Below are 24,235 nucleotides of genomic sequence, written 5' to 3'. Positions count from 1 at the left end.
AAAGCATTGTTTCACTGCCCTCTAGTTCAAACCTGTTTAACCTTGGGATCAATCTGAGTCTTGCTCAAGGACATTTAGACATGTGAACAGGAGGAGTTGGGAGTCAAACCACTTGCCATTCGAGGACAGGCTGCTCTTTCTGCTGACCCTTGAACCCCCCCTGTGGAAGCTCTTGGGCCTGTTGAACTTGGTGATGTTGTCATATTTGCAGCAAATATGTTGGCGAGTACAACACCATAACTGATAGAAATAATGGCCCAGTTGTAATAAAATGGATTTTTCCTTTCAGAAAACACACATGCCATTGTATAGGGCCATATATATAATCATCATTTTTAGATTGCAAGCACAGAGTTTCATCTAATTTCAACAACATTCCTTTCAAACGTGACATTAGCGAGATGCAAACTGGCCAGACAACATAAAATAAAAAAAAACTTCAGTACACAACTTCATCAACAGAGAGAAACACTGGCTTTGTGACTGAATCTCGGTTGCAGACCGTGTTTGCTGTTACATGCAAAGAAAAGTAACAAGGCCCTCGCGACAATGTCATAACACGCCTAAATGACAATATGCAGCACTGTCAGAGGTTTTACTTTGTTAATCTCTGTGACAATAAAGTAAGATGCTTATCTGAAAGAGTATAAAGAAACGCGGAGCAAGGATGCTTCCTGAAAGTGGGTCCAGCATAATGAACACAATTGTGCTGACGTCCACCCTGCACCAATAGGAACCCAAGGCCACGGCACAATCACACAGCACTACACGCCAGCAGAGATGAGTGCTCCAGCCACTGACATCCCTGCATTCTTTACGGAAAGGCAGGTACTCACAATCAGAAGTTCTTAGTTACATCTCCACTTTAATTACTTTTCCATCACATTGTCCAGTTTTGAAGAAAGACCACTAAATGAGGATGCAATTTCACTTTAATGAGCTCTACAAGTGTCCATTGTCCTTCAACTACTGCCATTCGCTCAGCATACAAGAAGATTATGTTTCATTTCAATGGGCATAGACAGTGGCGGTGTTGAATAAGCATCTTATTCTATTAAAGATTTTTTTTTGTCCATTGGCATCATTTCTATGGGCTGTACATAGGGGTGAAAACCGCTGCAACACTTTGTTGTCCAGCACCCTTCATCAGTCCTTGACAAAACCTTCAGATAGGTCCAAGATTAAACATTCCTAAGATAAACAACTGTTATTATTTGTATGAACTTAAATGCTCTGCCAGTCTGACATGGAGAATACAAAACTTTCCTATAGCCCAAATAAATTGGAAATCACCAGGCAAGAAACAACAGTCAGCAACAAAGTATAACTAAAAAACTGCTTTTCTAAAGAGACAAAGTGGAAGGTGTTTTTGTCTGCCAAAGATTATTTGACTTGGTATGAATCGCTTTTGTTCTTGCGCTGGTTCAGTCTGCTTTCACAATATCATTACACAAACAAAGAAGCTAACGTTAAGTCCTAAATAAATCCATGTGGTTTCAAAGTCTGGCCAAATATTTGAATCAGTCTTAAAAGGCAGGTATGACAAACAGAACCTCTACCACTGATGGTCATCACTGGAAATATACAAAAAAGTTTCTTATTTTATATCAGATGTTAAGACTCGCAAACATTGTTAACCTAACAAACTTGGGGAAATAAGGCAACACTCCACAGGACAAAACAGCAAAAGAATTATGTTGTATTGATCTTTTGAATACATTCATTTTGTTTACTTTGTTTTTTGGATATACATGGATCACTGTTATTTTTGAGAAAGGGCACCCATCTGTGCTTCAGTGCAGGAGAAGAGCACCTATTTCTTCTTAAGTGCTACTGACCTAACATTGTCACATTTCTATATAAGTGAAAGATGAAAGCAGTGGTACATCCACAGTGATGCTTTTGAAGAGAGTAATGACCAGTGGGAAACCTAAAAAAAAAAAAAAAGTGGCCAATCAAACACGCAATTGTAAACAACTGCCGCTGGTTACGAGCAATGCAGTAGAAAGTAAGCGAGCCTTTTACTTTTACTGTACAGTTACTGCGAATTACTATCAATCTTCTGTAAAACCAAATGTCCAGAACAATAGTTGGTCTGATCAGTTTAGCAGTGCTTGCCTTAAACTACTACACCAGGCTTTAGTGGGAAGCAGTCTGCTCTCTCCTAGACGGACGAGGAAGTGTTTGCATTCTACCTTTATCTCTGTAAACACACGTATCTCTGGTTTGAGAAAGGTAAATGCTCATTTACATTTGTTTTAGCTACAGTGACCATTGTGCTTTGCTGCCGTTTTGTACCAACTCAGACACGACAGAGTGAAGGTGAATGCATTATTTGGTTGCCAAAGACAAAGCACAAAGTCCTCACAACCAGACTGCTGGGTGGTGTGCAAAATGTGCCTGGCGAAGGTCTCTAGACATTCTCCCTCTTTCTCTCTCTCTCTCTCTCTTTGGAGGGGAGTGTGAGAATTCAGCATTTTGATCCCGGAGTGTAATCGAGCGTCTCCTTGTCTGGAGAACCGCTGAGGGATTGAAGCGCGATCAATCACCCCTCTCTGGACTGTCCGGACGTTTTACATGTGGCTGAGTCCAAGCTGCTCACTGGTGGGAACAATGAAGAGAGAAGGCGTGAAAAAGTTTTCAGAACACTCACATGACACGTTTGAGTACGAGGCAAGTTGATGATTTTCTGATCACATCAGTGTAGCACGGCGTTCACTTTCACTTAAAGGAATATTTATTTTGGTGCATGTCTACCTTCAACGAAAGAAAAAAAAAACAGCATGTCTTTTAGGAGTTGCTTATATTGGATTGGAGCCAGCACTTTCTGCTGGAAATGTTTGTCCTTCACTCTATGGAGAAATAATATAAAATCAGATAATCCGAAGCAGTATTGTCCCATGAATGGCCCTCAGTTGGGTCAACATTTGTGGTTCACTATAACAAGCACGCCAACGGAATAATTAATATGTTTTGACCCCCTTCCTACACCGGTCAAAGGAGGCCCTAAAGGCCAAGAGTGTTGTTGGCCTTTTTAGCATAAAATGAGTGCATTAATACCCGGAGACTCAATTATTTTGCAAATAGCTTGGTTGACACTGCAGGTTACAACGAGATGCCGACTTTGAAGACCTTTAGCAAGAGCCAATGCTGGTATTGGCACTAATTATAGATAGCAATATGGCATGGATTACTTGAAATTATGCATTTCATTCAAAAAACTTTCAAAAGCATCTTTATGATGATACAAAACACACAAATTTATATTGTACGTAGATTTATTAATCGTGTATTTTGTGTCTGGATATTTGTAGAATTATCGATTAACATGACGCATTTCAAACTTACTCCTTTTGTCGCTTTATTTTGAGGATTGTATTGTTTTTTTTGAGTTTAAGAAGCAAAATTGCAATCATGATACAGATCAAATATCTCAAAATCCTTCCATCCCACCACATGACCCAGAGTTATGATTGCTATGATTTGGGTTCAATCCAACCTCTATGTCAGCTCTTCGCTTTTGGCCAGTAGATCCAGACGATTCTCTTTACCCATAATCCCCCTGCTGACTCCTTCCCCTTTCTCTCACCTGATTAGAATTTCTGCCGTGGCCTCTGGGATTGGACGATTTCAACATATTTTATTTAAGTGCTTTTGTAAGCCCTAATATTCAGCAGCTGTGATCTATGGCTGAATTACAATTTTCAGGGTCAAGGAGGGACTTGGCTGCAGAAAAGGGGTGTGTACAACTGCTGGGCTGGTGGGGGAGTGTGTGTGCATGTGTGTGTTGGAGGGAGGGTTGGGGGGGTGATGGAAAAAGGAAAAAACAGAGAAAAGGGGAAGGAAGAATCTCACGAGTTGCCTTTAAAAATGAATGAGAAAATGGGTAATCCCAGAGTCACAGCATGAAAAGAGGGAAAATCAATATGGCCTCTCAGTTCACTGGGGCCCTCACAAGTCCTTGAGATGAACAAAAAGTTGTGCATTTTGTTACCACATCCATACGTCTCAATAGAGAGGTGTGTGTTTTGTGTGTGTAAGCCTAAGTGAGTGTGCGTGTACAGTAAGCCTGTCTGTTTTAGAAAATGCAGCTTTGTGTTAGCAGAGCTGTATGTGTGGGGAAGAGGATGCGTAGAAGGTATTTCAGGGAAAGTTTGGTTCATAATTTGGAGCTTGAGTGAATTATGTGAGTAAATGGGACTCATGTAAACTATATTAAGCTTGCTCCAACTTCAAAACCCATCAAAAGGGTCTGAGGGAATGACTCGAACATCCGCCTTAGATAGATAACGACATATCAGGATTCTTTCATGTGCTGTGCGCGGCAAGTGCGTCACTATTTCCCGAGAGGCGGGGGGGTTTAAGAGGACATCATACAGGTTCTGTAACCTTTGGACTCCCGATTCAATTGACCCTGCACACCAGCCTGAAACAGCCCCCCTCATAAGAATCCAATTCCACTTCCTGGCCTATGTGGAGAAAAATGGCCAGTGAGCTCGGGGATTGGATGCCCTCTAATGAATATTTAATTGCCACCAAGCATGTGAGGCGGAGGTTTTGTTGGGGTGGGGGTGGGGGGGGGATTGGTAACAGGCTGCTGGGGGTATTGGAGGGAGTGCCCTTTATTCCAGACAATGCAAACACACATTCCTGTCTCCCTCCATCCACCTGCACGACTAGGAGGTGAGAGCGAAGTGCACACCTTCTTTATCCATCTGTCTGTCCATCCATCCCTCCCTCCCTCCCTCCGTCCGTCCCACACTCCACCACCCTTCTCCAACGGGCTGTCATACTAAGCGATGCTCCCCCCCTCTCCTCCCCTCCCCAGTTGATTAGCGAGCTCTTCAGTAGCCTGTCATGGCGGATGTGCTCCATCAAAGCTGATCGACTCCCCGTTTTTCCAGAAAGATGTCGCGGGTTATCAGTGCACGCTCAGATCTCCGGCTACGGGAGGAGCGTGACTGGCAGGCCGTCTTTTGAAGACAGTGATTCCTCCACTGATGCCTCCCAGTTGGAAATTTAGAATCGTGTCTGCTAAGACACCATATGCAAAGTAAATTACTGTACAGGGGTGAGTCTGACTAAACCCTCCTCTCTCTGAACGTCCAGGCCACTGAGTGCCTCCCAGGCAACCTGGCCTCCTTCCACTCATGCCCACTTTTCTTCTCATTTGTGTCTCACTATCATTAACTCACTTTTAATATGGACAGCAACACAGAACCCCCCCCCCCTTAAAAACCAGCCATGAACTTGCTTACTTTGCTATACTTTTGCTTCAGTACCAGAGAATGCCATTTACACGTTTGGCCAAAAGGTGCATTAACAAAATTTTATACCTCACAAATGACTATCTTTAACATCTGCTTGGGCACACTGTGCATTCATTTGCATACACTAAGCCACAGTGAGGAATCTAATTTGAAAGGGCAAAGGGCACACAAATACTGACAAATAAATAAATGTATGCAAAAGCTTCTCCTGCATTTCTCCAACTCCCCATTATCATGCAAATTACATTGCTGGTTACAACTGTATGTCTTTGTAGTGGTAAAGTGTTAATTTCAGTTCAAAGGCTGTGGCAGTATTCTACAGGGAGAGAGAGATGGAAGTTAAGATGGAGATGGAGGGGGGAGGAGGAGGGATGCGCTGGGTGGATTAGCCTGGCTCAGGCTAGCTCTGACCCAACTCTTTGTGTTTCTATTGTCTCCATGGCAAAACGCTATAAGAGCGTCTTCTGCACAAGGCCAGGTGTGCCCTTAAAATCAAAACGGCGGCAGACAGCGCTGCTATGGGTTTGAAAACGTCAGCTCTCAGCTTTACGTCCTTACTTCTACACTCAGTCAGGTTCCCCCCTGAATGCCTTTTGTGTGTTCAATGACAGCACACGGCGGCTCGAGGAGGGAACTTCGAGTTATGACACAGCGTCTTAGTTGCTGAGATTCAGAACTGCTTTAATGACAGATGTTAAACAACACAGACGCTGACAGAGATCACAAGAGTCATCTTTATAGTTTTAGGAGCAGCTCAAAGTTCACTGAAGGAACACGCTGAACTGACGATCCAGGACTAATAAGTCAAACGGAGATTACGGATGGACTACAAACAGGTATTCATGCACACAGACAATTCAAAATAACCTTTTACAACTGGCATTCTAACTCCATCTCAACCACAGGGGGGACACATCCTGCACACATGCATGCAAACATCCATGTATGTATGTATGACTGCAGCCCCTGTGACTTCCTCCAATAATGGGGGGCATTGTCATTTCTTTGCACAAACACCATTAAAATGGTCGACAGCACTGATGGGGGCCAAAGAAAAGACAGATAAAGGGCCGAGGAGAGAAAGAAAGCCATTCTCCTAGGACTGGTGGCGTGTACAAATGGAGAACATGGCTCCTCTTCTAACAGCCGTACACTAGAGCGTGTGTGTCTTTTTATTGGGGGGCGACCACCATACGTGATGCAGCGTGTGTGCTTTTTAGTGCGAGCGCTGAATCAAACAGTAGAAGATTCATTGTAGTTCTCAAACAGTGCCATTGTGGGTTTTTCTTGGGTAGCTGTTGTTGCAGGGCCTCCTTTAATATGTGTGCGTGTGTTTGTGGTAGGGGGTGGCAGCATCGCGGACACTCCTGGAGATGAAGCTCCCGCCCTCCCGTCGTGATCCCACCACTGGGGCTGTTTATCCCGTTTAAGGCCCGCCCTTCGCTTGGGGACAGACAGCTCAAACGGCGCTTGTCACAATCCCTCGTTGTCTTAAATGGCTGACAAACATCAGGCTTTTTGTAATGGTGGTGCATCACAGAGGTTCCTTGTTGAAGAACCTCTTTTTTTTTTTTTAACTTTTATGTAAACTTACTAGAAAGGACCAGAGAGAACAGGAATAACTGCTGAGTTGGGCACAAGGGATGTTAGCGAGACAGACTGATGCAAGATGGTGGTGTAAAAGATAAATCCTTTGGAAAATTATTTCCGCTGATGACATAAGAGACCAGAACCATTGTTATATGATCACTCCTGTTATCATTCCTGTATCAAGCGAGGCGCAGAGGAGCGAGGATCTAAATGTGATTCAGGTGGAAATGTTTCAGCTCTCACAGGACAGCCAGACTGAGGACGTGGTTGGTGTAGAAAATGAACAGGGACACCCAAAGACCGATCCTCTCTCTGGCAAACAGCAGAAGGCAGGGAGAGCTTCAAAATCACTTTTCAAACATCAAATAATTAATTGCTCCCCCCCCTCCTGCTCCTAGTGTCTGTATGGAAGACACAGCTCCAGTCACTTAAGGAGGGTTAACACCCGTCTAAATTAAATATTAAAAGGTGTCTGTACCTGCTGCTATTGTTGCCCCTTGGAATAAGATATAACCTATTTTTGACAAGTTTTCATCCTCAGCCTTCTGCGGTGAGACGCTTGTCGAAAACCAAATCAGTGAATGGGGGGAGTGGAAGTGGGGTGTGGGGGCATTGATGAATAATCTAGTTCATATTCCGACGACACCCGCCGCTCAGAGGGAGAGAAAGAAAGGGATGAAGAGCAGGAGGAGAGGGATGGACAGGTTGAGAGAGAGAGTGAGAGAGAGAGAGAGAGATGGACAGAGGAGAGGAAGATAAAAGCTGGGGGGAAAGAGGGATGTATAAAGAGGAAAAAAGGAGAAAAAGAGGGGAGAAAGGGAGGAGTGGCAGATGATAGCCGAATGTCTGCCAAGGTATCACATGACAGTGCTCCTGTTTAAATAATAAAACAGGACGGGGGCTCTAAACAAATCGTTATCTTCCCACCTCCATGCATCCTGCCTTCCCTCTGCCCCTCCCTCCCTTTCCCTGCTTTTAAAAACTTGTTTTAATGCCATTTCTTAATGAACATAATAGCTCGGCACTAATAATGAAAAGAAAATAAAAACATCTAAAAACGCAGAGGGGCCCCCGAGTTGTCGCCGGCGCTCAATTATTTCCTTGTCAAGTGGGTCTGTTTTTAATGAGGCCCTGTGGGACTGACGTCTGTCAGTCAGCCCTGACTTTTTGACACCATTACAACTTCAAATAGAAGCCGCCGCCACGCTGCCTTCCACCGCTCACTCGCTAGCTACTGCTCCGCTCATCTGACAGGCTGGGAGGGAGGGTGGAGGGAGGGGAGGACAGGGAGGAGGAGAAAAGGTGGCAGGAGAGGTAGAGAGAAGGGGGGAGCAAGAGGGGATGGGGAGGGAGGGAGAGAAAGACAGAGCGATAGAAAGAGAGAGGAAGAGGGGAGAGCACATCGGCACGTAGGTAGGCTGCACATTCAGAGATATGCAGAGACACACACACACACACACACACACACACACACACACACACACACACAGTGTGCACTGGGTGAAAAAACAATCACTGAGGGTCATTACCAGATGAGGTTTGTCAAACTGCCAGGGATTTTACACCCCCCCCCTTCACCCCCCACTTCCATGCTTCCTTGTTCACTTCCTTCCCTCTCCTTCTTTTTTCTTCCTTCCTTTTTTCATTATTCCTTCACTTTAATGATAAGTCTTGGTGGGTCGGCCCCGCATGGGACGGTCAGAGGCACACTATTTTGTTGGCCATTAATTTGAGGCTTTGAAGCAGACGGCGGCTCTGTGGCTGGTGAGGGCCTGTGAAATGGTCGGTAGGAGGGGGTGTTGGGGGCTCACCACCTCGACACCCCCGCATCTTCGAAAATGAAGACTGTGGCCCTGAAACAGAATAGCAAATGTCCTCGCCGGGAACCACCACACAGACCACAGGAGACACATGCACACTCCAATACTCCACCCCTGTGTGTGTGTGTGTGTGTGTGTGTGTGTGTGTGTGTGTGTGTGTGTGTGTGTGTGTGTGTGTGTGTGTGTGTGTGTGTTGTGCCCAGCATTACCCTTTATGCATCTCAACTTCTGAAAATTCTCCAAATATGCTCTTAAATTTAGAGTTTCTTCAAGACCCCCTGAAGAATGGCTTTCCCCAGAAGAATTAAACAGCAGTAAACACACACATTTTTCAAACGCCTGCAAATGTATCACATCATCAGTCAGCGTACAGGTAAACACAGAAACAATGACTGCATCACAATCTTCAGAACTTGACAGGAAAAATATAGAACAAAAAGTACAAGTTCTAAAACAAGTTAGAGCCATTTATAAGAGCAGAAGAAGAAAAAAATCTTTAAGACACAAAACTTGAAATCTACACATTTCAGTTGGTCCTGGTGTGCAGCAGTCTAATCACACCCAAAATAAAGAAAAAAAAAAAGTTAATTCTGATACCTTTTAACATTATAAAATATACAGTTCTAGCACAGAAACTTTAATTGAAAACTCATTTATGTATTTATAAATAAATAGTAACAGAATCACTTATTTATTGAGAGCAAAACACTATACATGATGTAGATTTAAAGGTTAGTACATACAGTATGTCTAGAACTTTCCACAATGATGGTTACATTAAAAAGTCCATTGGAATGAGTTGTGGAAATCTGTATTTGGGAGGTGCAGGGAAATTGTACCAAATGTGTATATCAAAGCTGATTATAATGTCTCCAGAAACTGTTTTGTATTGTATGTGCGTATTGTATGTGCCAAGGTCGGGTCAGTTCAAAAACATATTAAAAGACTAGACTTTATTTATTTCTCTTTTCCAATCTCCAAACCCTTTTCTGAACCCAAGAATTGAAAATAAACATTTACCTCTTAAACAGCAAACAAACTATTCACCTTGATTGACTGAACTGAAGCTGAACTGACCTCAACCCTTTTATGTGCATCCTCTCTTTTCAAGGCAGCGCCACTCGACTATTTTGGGCTCTGCCGAGCTTTTTAAAGAAGTGTGAACAGCAAATCTTATCTGAAGGCACCGTCCTCTGTGCTGTGCAGGGGCTACATGAAGAACAACTAAATCATTTAGTTACAGAAGCTCATACATACTACAGTATGTGTGTCGGTTGTTGGTGTTAATAACAAACACAGTGTGGGCCCCCAATCCATGTCTGTCACTCATGTACATGCACGAACTTCCATACATGTGTGATACACTCTAATACCATGTCTGTCACTCATGCAGGCATGCACACACACATCCTGAATAATACTTAACCCAACTCCATCACAGAAAAAAAATAATAATCTACATATCTGAATCTGCTTCGAGTTGCAAAAATTCTCCAGGCCTCGTTCACCTGAGGACAGGGTGGCCTGCAAAACCACACAGAGGACAACACCATGAAAAATATCAACTACCATAAAAACATCTCCCCCAATTCTTGGCCCTGGAGATGTAAGAGAGAGCCTGACAGAGAGAGGACAAAACTGAGAGGAGAAAAGAAAGAGAAACGCAAAGTGGGGGAAAAAAATGGTAGAGAGGAAAAGAAAGAGAAACAAACAGCAAACAGGAAAGGAGAAAGGGATGGAAAAAAGCTCCCTGTCAGGCTTTGGAAACAGTGATTCATGGGGACCATTTGTCCTAATTACAGCAGAGCAACGCTTTTGTCGCTATTAATCACGGGTGTGTGTGTTTGTATTTGTGTCAGGGGGGTGAGTGTATGTTTGCGTGTACATGTGTGTAGAGGGGAGATCAGTGGCCTCGCAGATTGAAATAGATGGCCAGGATGATGGTGAGAACGATGATGGCTCCGAGGATGAAGATCAGGACACGATTCTGGATGATCCTGCAGAGAGAGAGAGAGAGAGAGACAGATAGAGAAAGAGATCAGACAGGGTTCACAGAAGTCATATTGTGTCTGCTGAGAAAAGTAGAACACGTAAAACAGTCACATGTTTATGTGCAAACTAAATGACCAGCCATCAGCTGGAGGCTTATCATGTTTAATAGCTACCATGAGGGCTGCATACATGGTATTTACTGGTATACAATGGCACGGGAGTGTAAAACACGCACGGCAATATTTCAGAAACGACAACACTTCTGCAAAGCTCCTGTTTAAAATGCCCGACATGTTATTTCTGACTTGGCATACAGACTTGTAGCCTCTGTAAAAATTTAATACTGACGTGTGTACACATTACACGCAAAACAGAGAGGAAAAAAAACACTTATAAACAAGCACGACACACAAGCACACACACACACACTCTAAAACTTTATTTGCACAATAAAGTGGAAAAAGTGGCTCAGTAGTTTCCTGGAGGTAATAAAATCACTGAATTACTGATGGAATTTACCATAAAACGACTCACTCTTTTGCACATTTAAATGTTCCCACTGTGACCTAAGTAAACTTGACAAGAGGGGGCTTTGAACCAAAAAAACACAAAGCTGCAAGAGGATGGCTGGAGAGAGGCAGCGGATGCTGATGTGCAGAAGAGTTAGAGGCAGCAGCATCAAGAGTGCAAACAACTCATCTTGTGTGTGTGTGTGTGTGTGCTCCCCAAAATTCACCAGAGTTTGTATAGCCACGCACTAACAGACACAGACAAACACACACACACAAACTCCGAACCCTCCGCTGCTCCTGACAAATGAGAGAATTATCACATTTGCTGACATGTGGAGGGGTGGAGGAGAGGCCGAGGAGGGGGGGGCACTGTCCACTTCTCTAAGCAGGAGATGAATAGCCCATGCTGTGGCCATTTATCACTGGGGAGGGGGGGGGGGGTGGCTGGTTGCTCAGTCACCCTGCTACCCTCTAAAGCCCAAGTCTGAGGCCGACACACCAGTCGAGTTTACAGCCTCCCCCAGTCCACCAGGTTGGACCCGCAGTAGCCTCAACCAGCCACTTAGTTTAAAACCCACAGCTATGGAAGAGAGAACGACAGAAATGTAACACCACACAGTGTTCTCGTGTATCACAGCAGTGCTTTAATGCTCATGTCTTTATATTTCTTTTGTGTATGCCTTTTGCAGAGAGGCATCTTTTTTTGTCTACTTTACACATCTCCTTTGCGCAAAACACTGTCCAACCACACATCTACTCCAGAGCACATATTTACACCCACTGCTGTGTATCCGTTACATGGAATACTGTTATAAGCTCCTTAAAACTACAACCAATCACATGTAACACACATGAACGCCTTCACAGCAACGAGAACAACAACTATGTCTTTTCACTGACATACTGTGATGCTCTCGCTGGATAACACCAGAGAGCTCATTACAACTACTGTTTGTAAGTAGAACTGCTTTATAAGTAGACAGTTTATCCTTGAATAAATGCATGCATAATCATGACAGTGTCATACTGTATATGGTAAACCATGTCTTGTGCAAAGCAAGTTACAGTTATGGTATATTTTTATATCCTGCTGCTATAGGTCCTGTCTTAAGCCATGATGAAGTTTCACCCCACAAGATAACAAAAAAAAACAACAATATAATAATCAAAATAAACATATCACATGCCACATTCCCACATGTCTATGTTGTGGTAAGAGTTGAAGCAGTATTACGGATGCCATGATAGGCCAGCCTGCTCCTGGTGTTTAGATGAGGCTGACATGATTGGCTGAAGTCAGCTGGGGAGGAGATCCCACTGAAACACTAATCAGTGCGTGCTTAGCAAGGCTACGTCTCCCCCTATTAATTGACATTCATTATTTAGAATGATTATTTATCCTAGCCAAATACCCAGAGGAGGCGCGAGTGTGTCTGTGTGTGTGTGTGTGTGTGTGTGTGCCTGCATGTGAGAGTGTGTTGGGAGAAGCCAGATCGTTTTTGTGTACAGGCGGGTTGACTTGAGGCCTGGGGGTGGAAAAATGAACAGGAAGTTAGTTTTAGCCTCATAGATGAGGAGCCCGAGAGCTAGGATAGAAAGAGAGGGGGGGGGGAGTTCAGTTCTGTAAGAATTGCATTCATTAAAAGGAGTCTGATTTGGTAGCAAACAACGCTGAATAACTTCAAACACCTAAATGTTCAAAGCAGTAAGGAATATGACAGTGCTGCGATTCAAGAACTTCTTCTCAGGGGACAGATGTTTAAAAAAAAAATACTAACTTTGACCTAAACTGATTCTCTGTACACCAATCTAACAAAACACGTCTTGAAATCTAATGTAAAGTGGCTGATCTTATCTGCGGCAACTCAAACGCTTAAACAGAAGCTTGATGCAATTTTAGCACTGCCCAGTCAAAAACTTTTAGCTGCCAAAGCAGCTAATTTCTGCAAAGTAAGTTAAGGTTAAATTCAATCTTGCCACAATTCAAACGCTAGGTATGGCTTTCACTTTTGTAGCTGTGTGTTGAAATCCACTGTGAGCAACAAAATGTCACAGCTACTGTAAACCAGTAATCATAATCTCACTCTCTTCTCTCTTCTTATGCTCCCAATAATTCAAGTAAAACTACAGGGTCTTGTTAATGTTATGAGCCACAGGTCACCTTCGACCGGAGGACCTGTAGGCAAACATACACACATGCACACACACATAAGGCTCTTGCCAAATAGACTGGGAGGAACTACTATGTAGTAGCTCATAATTCACTTCAACAATGTTAACTCATCAATAGGCTATTAACGTCATCATTCTCCTTTAACCACTACAGAGGGTGAGAAGGCTGGAAAGTCACTACTTGTGTTACGTTAGAACCTGGTCAGGAAATTAATAATTTTCTGTACAATAGAAGAAAAACAGCCAAATAATAAAGTTATTTTGCTCATTGTCTATTTAATCTTTTTATATTTGATCACTCAGAAGAGCTGGTGTCTATAAAAAGAAAATCCCTGGGGACAGATCATTTTCATAGTGTTTACTGCATACTGTTTCACTTGTAGATTTAATCTACAGATTTAGGTTTTGTATCCAACAAAGCACTTTAGTATGAGCTCACTGGCCAAACGAGCTTCTTAAGTAAAAGTCATTTTATTTTCCGTTGAAATTCCTCAGGCAACAGAAGCAGCTTAAATAAAACTTACCCCACAAATATACCTACACCTGCACCCCCCAAAAAAGAAATAAAAAAATCCCCAAAATTGGGAGGTAGGAGAGTGAAGAACATGGTTTTCCTCTGCCGTATGGTTGATCCCGTCCTGACACGTGGCCAGACAGAACAGAACTTATCAAACCGGATCCATCCTCCAGCTTTGACACTTGACATAGAGGTAGTGTGTGTGTGTGTGTGTGTGTGTGTGTGTGTGTGTGTGTGTGTGTGTGTGTGTGTGGAGGGGAGGGTTTGGGGATGTGCGAGTGATGCACACAGCGCACGTACAAGGGTGCAGACGTACATGCTGACCCACATGTACACATTCCTACACCCGCACACACCAAGTTTGAGAAAGCTTGCCTTTACCCTGCTCCCTATTATGATAAGTATTTTCTGTGCATCTGCTGACACCCCCCCCCACGGGGGACAAAACAAAACAAAACAAAAAAAAACCCCAAAACACTCATATGTATACAGACCAACAGTAATTGTAACTGAGACCCCAGCCAATAACAGCACATTATACTGGTCATTCTATTGGCTCCTGATGCTCCTTCATCGCAGGCAGCCAGTCAGCAAACACCTTACTAGGCAGGAAAACACAGATATACAGCACTAATGTTAGAGAAAGAGACACAGTGAGAGAGACAGAGAGAGAGAGTCGAAATGATGACTGCAAAGGAGAGTGAAAAATAAAGCAAGCAGGAAGGACGGAAATGGACAATAAAGCAGCTGAGAGTAAAAAACAAGATAGAAAGAGAGTGAAAAGACAGAAATAGAGAGGTGGAGAGAAACAGGGAGAGAGAGGAAGGGGAAGGGAGATAGAGAGAGAGAGAGAAAGAGAGAAGTCCGTTTACCCGGGGAGGCAGAGCTAGAGGAGAGGCTCCTCAGAGACAGATGAAAATAATGAGGACTTTTCTGTCAGGAAAGATTTACAAAATCGTACCAGTGTTATTAAAATTTAAAATCTCCAGTTTTTTTTTTCTTTTTCTCCCTTCCCACCCTGTTCCTCCCTCCCTCTCTTCCTTTCCCTGTTTTTTTCCCTCCTCTTCCAGCAGCACAGCCTTATTACCAGCTTTAATGAGCACTGGGATACACCTCAGCTGTGTGTGTGTGTGTGTGTGTGTGTTGGGGTCCAGGTCCCTAGTGCCAGCTCCATCAGCGCCCCAAATTCCCTGGTCCCTGCAATGACACACATATCTGCGTGCGCCCACAGAAAACACACAAGGGTGGGCACACAGATAGACGCTGACACACGTGTACACACACACACACACACACACACACACACACACACACACACACACACACACACACACACACACACACACACACACACACACACACACACACACACACACACACACACACACACACACACACACACAGAGAGCTGGACATCCATGCACACATATACACACACCTCTCAGACAGACACCCCCCACCCCAAAACAAAAACAGTCTCAGTCAGACAGACATAAGCAGATAGGCCCGACCCACCTTAAAACACACACACACACACACACATAAACATGCACTGCCTCCACTAAGAACAAACTTAGCTGCAGAGTTGCATCTCTCAGGCCCTCCCCTATCCCTCCTCTTTCCACTAGTAGACCAATAAAATAAAAATCAATGGCTGTCTGAGCCATTCTGGCTCTCCTCCCTCTAAACCCTGGGAATATACAGCATGGGAGAGGGGAGGGTCATGGTGGGGGGAGGGAGGCGGGAGGGAGGGAAGGATCAATGTGTTCACAAATGGTTTGAGTGATGGACACAGAGGTGGAACGCTGGTGGGGGTAAGACCTAACTAATGCATCGACTTGTTATCACAAACTAATACAAATATGTGTTTCATTGTAGAAGCACATGTGCACTCTCACACACACACACACACACACACACACACACACACACACACGCACACGCACACGCACACACACACGCACACGCACGTATTGGTCTGGGGCTTACACATGCAAACCTGCCACATAAACACACACACACACACACACGACAAAACAAAAGGTGGAAGTGAGTCTGCTATCAATCCAGTTTCAGTGAAGAAAGGTGAGAAGTGTACGACGCTTCAGTCAAGTGAATGAAACGAGGAAGAATGAGGCAGAACGATCCAGAACAATCAGATCGGGTTCATGTTGCTCTGCAGAGATAATGACTTGACCTGTTTGTTGGAGGGATCTGATCTCACTACGTATGTTTTGTCTATTGGCCCCGAGGGGGTGTTCAAGGTAAATGATGATTTTTGAAACACACACACACCAACAGACACGCGCAGCTGAAGTAGGTCTTTAATTGAAAACTGTTAACTATAATTATTTAAAGAAGTCCACAACATAGTGTAATTCCCTAAAGAAAAACAACGTTTAACAATGAGCCCACAGCTTAGCATTCACCTGCTCACTGTGCAGTAAACACACCATCAGTAACTACATACAAGAATGTCATGCTGCACAGATAAATGACTAAGAGAAAATTCTGTTTTTTTCACAAACCTTTTGTTTTAACAAAATATAAAACAAATTGAAAGATGTTTTTATTCATCTACTAATCTAAAGATTTTATATATAATAGGATTATTGATCCCTAAAAAGTCACAAGACCTTATTTTGACCTTTATTGACATTTTTTTTTCACAACCGAGAAATCTGGTATAAAAGACGGGCAGGTTTTTATTTGGAGAACGTGGTCTGAGCAGTGTATTTCATGTCAGCCTGATTCTATCGCTCTCTGTCTTGTCTGTGTCTCTCCCACTTTACTCCCTCTCTTTCTACTAACTTGATGCAGGAGAACAGCACCGGGGCTCTACAAGTTCATCCATTTTTTATTTAGCGGCTAACAACCCTGGCCAACAGCAGCCTAGACTGGGACCCAGTTCATTCCCAGAAAAGTGTTGCAAGGAGGAAGAGAGGGAGGGCAGAAGAAGGCAGAGAGAGGAGGGATAGAGAGAGGGAGGTAGAAAGTGGGAGCGTGGGAGGAGAGTGTGTATATGCAAGTGTATGTTACATGAAAAAAAAAAAGGTGAAGAAATGGAGAGAGAAAAGGAGATTTAGAGGGAAATGGAGAATAGACAGTAGGTGAAGGAGAAAGAGAAGGAGAGGATACACTGCAACTGTGTCTGAAATTTTTACAAACTCTTTTGCCGATAGCAATTTCAGGTAGCTGCTGCAGCTTCTCCTCATCCTGGTGTGATGTACAGGTGACTTTGTGAGCCTGCCTGGTTTCCTGCCTGAGCCCTTGCCCTCCTCTGTTTTCCCTATCTACCTCTATCCTCCTATGAGTCCTCTCTTTGTCCCCTCACTCAGACATTCAGTCCCTTCATTCAGCTGAGTGATATTTCTTATTTTCCACTCACCTTTTCTACTTTTTCCTTCTAACTTCTGTTCCTCCTCTGTCACTCTTGCTGGAAGTGTGGTGACAGGAAGGTTTTTTTTAATATGTTTTCCTTATGTGCTTGTCACGTGGCAGGTTTACAGCCTACAGTTTATAGTACATGTCAACAGCCCACACTTACGGTCAGTGTCAATGCAGGGTGATGTTTACAATCTGATTCAAGCCTTCTGTAACGACATCAATCCTGTATAATTACTACTCTGGGTTTTAATGTTTTGGAGCTCAAAATCGGAAAAAAGACAGTGAAGGAAATTAGATGATTCGAATATCTGTGTCACTGCAGAAACTGTACCAAGTCCAAAGACAAGAATAGAAAGATGGGGCTTTTAATATTGTGTTAAACACTGCCAGGTGGTTGAACATGGATCAAATGATTGCCAATAATGCTGGGGTGGTACCGATATTCTGTATTGGATAATATTGCAGTTTTGTAATTGTAGTGATATTAGTAGTATTTAACTCATCAGGGAGGAAAGCTGTGCACAAAAGGAATAGGATTTTGTTATGCGAGCCGAGTGGGATGAGGTTCCCTTCACAACTCTGTTATGGTCATTGTCAAGTGTGGCTGGGGAAGAGAATCCAGATCCATTACTTGTGTGAACAAACCTGTTTGTGCTCGCTTGGTTTGCTGACTACTCAAAGTATGCCTAGATTCAAATAATAGAAATAAAAATAAGCTCACAACCGCCATGTTCTTTATTCAACTACATCTTGATTTGGGGATCTCAGAATACATACTGTAAAGATAATATTCCTACACCCTGATAACATAAAATAGCATGACATTCCTTACCGTTTCTTTTTTCTGCTAAGATTTCCCAAAACACAAAATCCCCCTTGTGTATATTCTGCGAGGGCCAGAGGCCGGCTGCAGATCCAATTACTGGCCCCCGTGAAAAAGGGCGTAACATTAGCCATTAGAGCTGTGGGCCTCCAAAACTATGATGTCCATAAATTTTTATTGTTTGTTCGGTATTGAAATCTCATTAAAGCACATAAATCATTTGCACACACTACTGCTAACTTTCACTGAAGGAAGAAAAGGAAACAAGGGAGAAAAAAGAAAGAAGAAGTGCAGCTGGGATGATTAGGGAGCATGCGACACCTGCGGCAATGGTTAAAGGCGTCTGCCTGCTTTGTTACTGGTACATTATGGTGACACAGATTGAGAGGAAAGAGACTGCTTAGGCATCACATAGTGTTTCTTAATCTAATTATTTGCACAGTTTTATCTTAACAGAACTTTTCAAAGAGTTTTTATTTTTTTATTTTTGTTACTCTTATGGAAAGACGCTAAGATGTTTTTCTGTTAGTGTTCGTGTCAGGGAAGCAGTGAGTAATATATCCAGTCTGACACCAAATACCAACTCTACTGTTGTGAAATTTGACCTGACTTCTTCAGGCTTACTGATATGCTTGGACTCACAATGTAAAAATAATCACAGCTCAGAAGACTTCCAAAGGTTTTTTCTCTGTTTAAACATAATTTAAAGATGTGATAATTGGGAAAAGACAGGACATCTATTTCCTTATCGCGCCTCGTCTCCCATTGTTATGAGTTCAAATTTTTCTATAAAAGTTGGAATCAAAGCACTTATCTTCACAAGAACTTGTCCCGACAGTTTCATTCCATGAGGTGCCTTAAACTGGTTTCCGCTCAAAACAAAACCATTCATCAGATAAATGCCTCAAACTCTCTGGGCCCAGAAAGAAGTCTGTTTAGGATTCCACGACAAAGAAGAGATGAGGATATTAGTGTTTATGTCTGAGTCTTTTTATTAACTGGTAAGGAAGCTCCTCCGCGTGGTGTTTGTTTGCCATTTTAAATCAACTCTCTAAATATTTGCTTCAAGTCCCGTGTGGTTTTAGTTCTGCATCCTGTGTGTCTCCAGATACAAATGATGTTGCAACATTGCCCACCAGCATGCACACAAACACATTCACGCACAGAACATACAAGTACACACACACCCACACAAGCTGACCCACTTCTTATACAGATGTACAAAGAGCCTGAACTGGCCGGACATGTTTTGCCTGCAAACATTCCTATACATGTGAGTAAATGAAAAAAAAAAAAAAATCCTATATATTACTGTTACTTTTTATGACAAAGTTTGTCCACATCACCAGTCTTTCTCGATTTTCTATGCATAACAGGAAAAAGGATAGTTTACCTTTCCATTACACATGACCAAGATGTTTAAATGATGATATACAAAAATCTACATTAGCAGCCTACATAAAATCACAGACTGATATAAAGACTGATATAAACAGTATGCATGGTCGGATCTTTCAGATTTTTTTTTGAGTAATATGTAAGGAGTTGTATAAAATACTGTCTAGAAAACCGAATGCTCGGTTCTGATCAAATTACGGCCACTTAAAACCCTTCTGAAAACACACAAAGGTGACTGAGCGGTCCATATGGTACTAACACCTTTGCGATGGCCATTTTATTTGAGAAGATAGTGACTTGACTCAAGTAATTTAATAGTTTGCCATTGCCATCAGATAGCAACAGACAACAAGTGAAATGGGGAATAAATTGGCTGACCTATCTTCATCTGCAGTGTTAATTTGGCTTCAATCTGCCACAGATCAGATATCTAGGACAGCAGTTAGTCTGCTGGTAAAGAAAGCGACTAAAGCTAGTTTGCTCTGTTGGTAAATAGAGGTTAAAAGGTCACATTTGCATGTCAGTGTGGCTAGAATGCAGACTTACCAAGCTAGGATGTTAAGGCCACAAATAAGTACTGTAAGACAAGAAACTTTCTTGAACTTGACCTGGCGTCTGCTGAGCCACTCTTGCCCCTTGCTCTGTCCTGCAGGTATGAAAGGTTTAAGCCAGCCAAAGGTCAGAGTGTCAGACTACACATGCATGTGTGCAAAAGATCGTGTAAGAGCAATTTTGCACATGTGTCCGCATCAAGGGAGTGTTGAGTAAAATGTGTGAAAACTACTGCAATGTGTCTGGCAATCTGGTGTAAAACAACACAGAACAATTAAGGATTATGTGAACCATCAGGTCCATCTTGTTTGGACCTGAAAGTGCAGGTCAGTTTATCCAGCAGGTAAGTGGAGCAGAGAGAGAGAGAGAAAGAGAGAGAGAGAAAGAGTGAGAGAGAGAGAGAGAGAGAGAGAATGTAGTGGTATAATGTCATCCCACAACCCCCCATTTGACACTACAAGGGAGGCTTTAGTCAGTCTAAATAATCCATGCTGTTCCATTAAATTTGCAGACTAGCTTCCATAGTCCCTGTGTCTAAGCTGAGAGGGCCTGAGAGAGAGGAAAGAGGGGAGGGGTCGAGCGGGGAAGGATGAGAAAGGGAAGTTAGATAATGGTTCAGAATAAACTCAAGCAACAGTCTTTTTCATGGCAGAAATCACCAGCTAAACCACGCTAAACCCAGAATTAAATGTCCACAATGGAGAAAAGACGTGGTTTATGAAGAGAAAAGAGAGAAGAGCAAGTGGTCAAACCCAGCCCTTTGAGTGACACTGATTTACTCATGATTGCCTGCCTCACCACTAAATCTCTCCCCCTTCCCCAGCTCATGAAAAATAACCACTTGCACAGGGAAGCCACCAGTGTGACGGGGATTGTTGCAGTAACCATGTTATTGACTTGTTGCTCCAGCTACATTTGCTTAGTGCTCTGGAGGCCTCGATCAATAGACTCTGGGCTCTGAAGCCCTGCTAATCAGGGCCTACGGCCATGCGGGGTCAGCCTTTAGCAGAAACTCAGGAAAAGAAACGAGAAAAAAAAAGACTAAGTGCTGAAGCAAACTGTAGGGGGCAAAAGATGGGGGGCAACAGAACAGAACAACAACTTTAAGGACCGACGATGACAGCTTGAGTTAATTGACCAAGGATTCTCCTTCAATTATTTTTTTCCCTTCCACTGCTAGAGGTAAACTCTTGTAGCAATCTCTTCCTGTTTCTCAGCAGCAGTGTGGGCGTGAGGCATCATGAGAGATGCAGATTGCTGCTTCACCTCTGCTTTCCTGTGAACCATGGTTCAAAAGTCAAGGGGCATCTGGGATGCTTTGGGACTTTTGGAAATGGAAGAGCCAATCCATATTTGCAGAATCCCGTTGTGAAATCTCAAGAGGATCCATAGTGCTTAACATAGATATAGAAGGAGAGTGAGAGAGAAGTTAATTTAAAGCATGTTATAACGTGATTATTCAGAGGGGAATTTAAAGGCAGGGTTTTAGAAAACAGTGTTAAAGGCACATACGCTTAATGATACAACATGCTTAGTGTTATCACATAGCAGGATACGCCTTCTGATTTTTAGACATTTGCGAGGCTGACAAACATGCAAACACAGTAAATGTGGACACAACTGCCTTTTTTTCGTTTGTGGTTAAGCTGGTCCACCTGGTCACAGTGGTCCTGATGCTGACCCTGAGCTGTGTATGCCCCTCAAATCATCTCCATCCCTACCCTTACGTTCTGCACATCACAAGCCCACTATGGAATGCTATGGGAAATTCATGGGGGAACTGTCCATTAAATATTAATGATCGAGCCGAGCGAAGTGGGTTGTCTTACTGTTTTTTTCCCCTGATATCTATGGTCACTGCCGCTCTAAGAGACTTCCCACAAGAAATGAACCAAAGAGAAAAGCAGAGGATAGAAAAAGAAAAAGGGCAAAGAAGGGTAAGGAAAAGGCTAGAAGGGTGTATGGGTGTTCAATATTTTCTTTTGAGGGGCCAGAGTCTGGTTAGCTTCAGGGCCAGCAGGGTCTTGATACACAGGTCCCAAGGTGTAAACACAAACTTGTACACTTTGTGCCATTGTTTTTGCTCTTTCTCAAGACTTCTTTCTCTTGTGTTGTCAGCTGGCGAAGTGGGATTCTTGTTCCCAGTGACATAGATGTAAGGGTAAGGTGGTTTTGACTGACACTGGGCCTTTCAGTTAACTTCTTCCACTCTTTGTGACAAACTAAGGCCAAGAACTGTAGGACTGAAATGATGACTGGATGTACTGCAAAAGGCGATAGCTAAACTTCCATGCAAAATATTAACTTTATGAGAAAGAAATGAACAAAACTTTCTCTGTGAATAAAAAGCGGCTAACAGCCTCTGTGAGTGATCCATATTAGAGGATGCAAATCAGATAGCAGGAACATAAACTATAGAAACTGATGCCACAGAACAAGGACTGAAACAAACACTCATAAAAAAAAGAAGAAAAGAAAAAAACTCACACACTATGATGGAAATATTGAAACTGCTCATCAATGGATCCCTGTTCTCCATCTTTACCACGCCCTAGCAACACCCCCTGGAATACCAACACCCACCATCACAGCACAAGTGGAAGTGCAGGGTCAGCAGCGTCCCCTCTGGCCTTGCTGACCAACAGATATTCTAATAATCACCTTCTTTCTGTACTGTCAGGCCTGCAACCAATGGATCTCTTGTCCTGCCTTCGCCCTCCATCTCCACTTATACTAGGGGCTTTACGGAGCGGCGCTGTTTCGATACATTAAAACTGCTGCCCCATGATCAAACGAGCAAATACCTCCCGGGTCAGCAAAGGGCTACCCCACGTCAGTTAACAATGCAGCATTTAAACATCAGTCGTATGCAAAGCGGCTGGTACACAGGGGAGGAGATGGGCGGCAGGAGAAAGCAGAGAAGCAAGGCCTGGACTGGAGAGATAATGAGCGAGAGAGTACACAGGAGAACATCAGCAGCTATTTAACGCTACCGTGTCAGCTCCTACACAGCTTTATGATGAAAATATAAGATGTGAGGCGCCATCAGCATCATAACAAGGAGGAGCTAATGGTTGAACGCATATTTATCTTGGTCAAAATGCAGACTCTAAATACTAATGTATTAGATCACATGTTACACCCAAACATTTCCATTTGATCTGCAAATGACAACATTTGTCTGCAACTCTGACAAAAACACTTTGCAAGTTTGCAAAAAATATTTTACCTTCATCATAGATGCTTGGTCAGTTTTGCTAAAGTATCTTATTATTTCAGGCAGGCAGCTTTTGTCAGCAGTGGATTTCCACACAAGGGACAAACATATATACAAGCATGGGGCATATTTACCTATGATTTCTATGCACATACTAAGTCCAATGTCTGTGGATGTGTGGCAAGCATACAGTTGCCACCTTAAAAAGACTAATGTTACTGTATTTACATTTACAGTGACTGAAAATATACGCTTTGAAATTTTTGACAAACAGGAGGGCACATCTTTTCTAATGTGAAGAACCCTTTAATAGAGCTTAAGGGTGAAGAGGTGAAGAAGAGTTTTTTTCATGGCCTATCCCTCTCTCCCTCTGCCTACTGCTTGGTTAACCGACTGACCTGCTGTCAAAGGAGCCTTTGTGAGAGCGCTTTGGCGGAAGGCCAATCAGATCCTCCGGCTTGTCTGTCTCAAAGAGGAAAATGGCGCCCCTGGTATGCCATCAGCCGCAGAAATGTGCAGACAGTCTGACTGCTCAGGCAGGCTAGGCTTGCTGTGGCCCTTCCAAAACTATGCCCGAGGAATTACCTGTCTGGCGCACGGCCAGAGGGACTCGCTCTACAAGGGCTGGTGGTTATTTATCTATTTATTCACTTAAACCTCATGCACACTGGCACTTTCAAAAACATTTAAACTCCTTAACACCCACTTCCACAGGTTCTGACAACATTCTCTTTTAAACTACATGGGTAGTTCAAGGGTCGGACTTACCAACAATCAGTTACGTAACGAAAGGGTTCCTATTCCTAAGCAAACCTGCATGAAAACATTTACCGAATGACTATATTTTACTCGCTGCAGTAAAGAAAAGTTTACCTTTGTTGAAAGTTCAAACTCTAAATATCCAAATTACTGAATGCATGTGATTCCTGGTCATGGCCAGTGTGTGTATGTAATGTATAAGCGACAACAGAATGTATCAACACCT

The 24,235-nt window shown here is 43.1% G+C and overlaps 1 protein-coding gene across 2 annotated transcripts in view; it reads right to left on the bottom strand.

The window, feature by feature from the left end:
- Positions 1-8,453: 8,453 nt before the first annotated feature.
- Positions 8,454-24,235, bottom strand: part of vti1a (vesicle transport through interaction with t-SNAREs 1A) — a 114,492-nt gene continuing 98,710 nt past the window's right edge. For both annotated transcript variants that reach the window (XM_070851614.1, XM_070851612.1), the window contains exon 8: positions 8,454-10,677. Coding sequence is in view for 1 of the 2 variants with exons in the window: in XM_070851612.1 (XP_070707713.1) it covers positions 10,584-10,677 (94 nt within the window). In the remaining variant the exon portion in view is untranslated. The remainder of the gene's footprint in view (positions 10,678-24,235) is intronic.

This window comes from Pempheris klunzingeri, chromosome 20, assembly GCF_042242105.1.
Source record: "Pempheris klunzingeri isolate RE-2024b chromosome 20, fPemKlu1.hap1, whole genome shotgun sequence".
NCBI lineage: Eukaryota > Metazoa > Chordata > Actinopteri > Acropomatiformes > Pempheridae > Pempheris > Pempheris klunzingeri.
The sequence above is the reverse complement of the archived record's forward strand: the minus strand, read 5'-3'. Positions and strand labels throughout refer to the sequence as shown.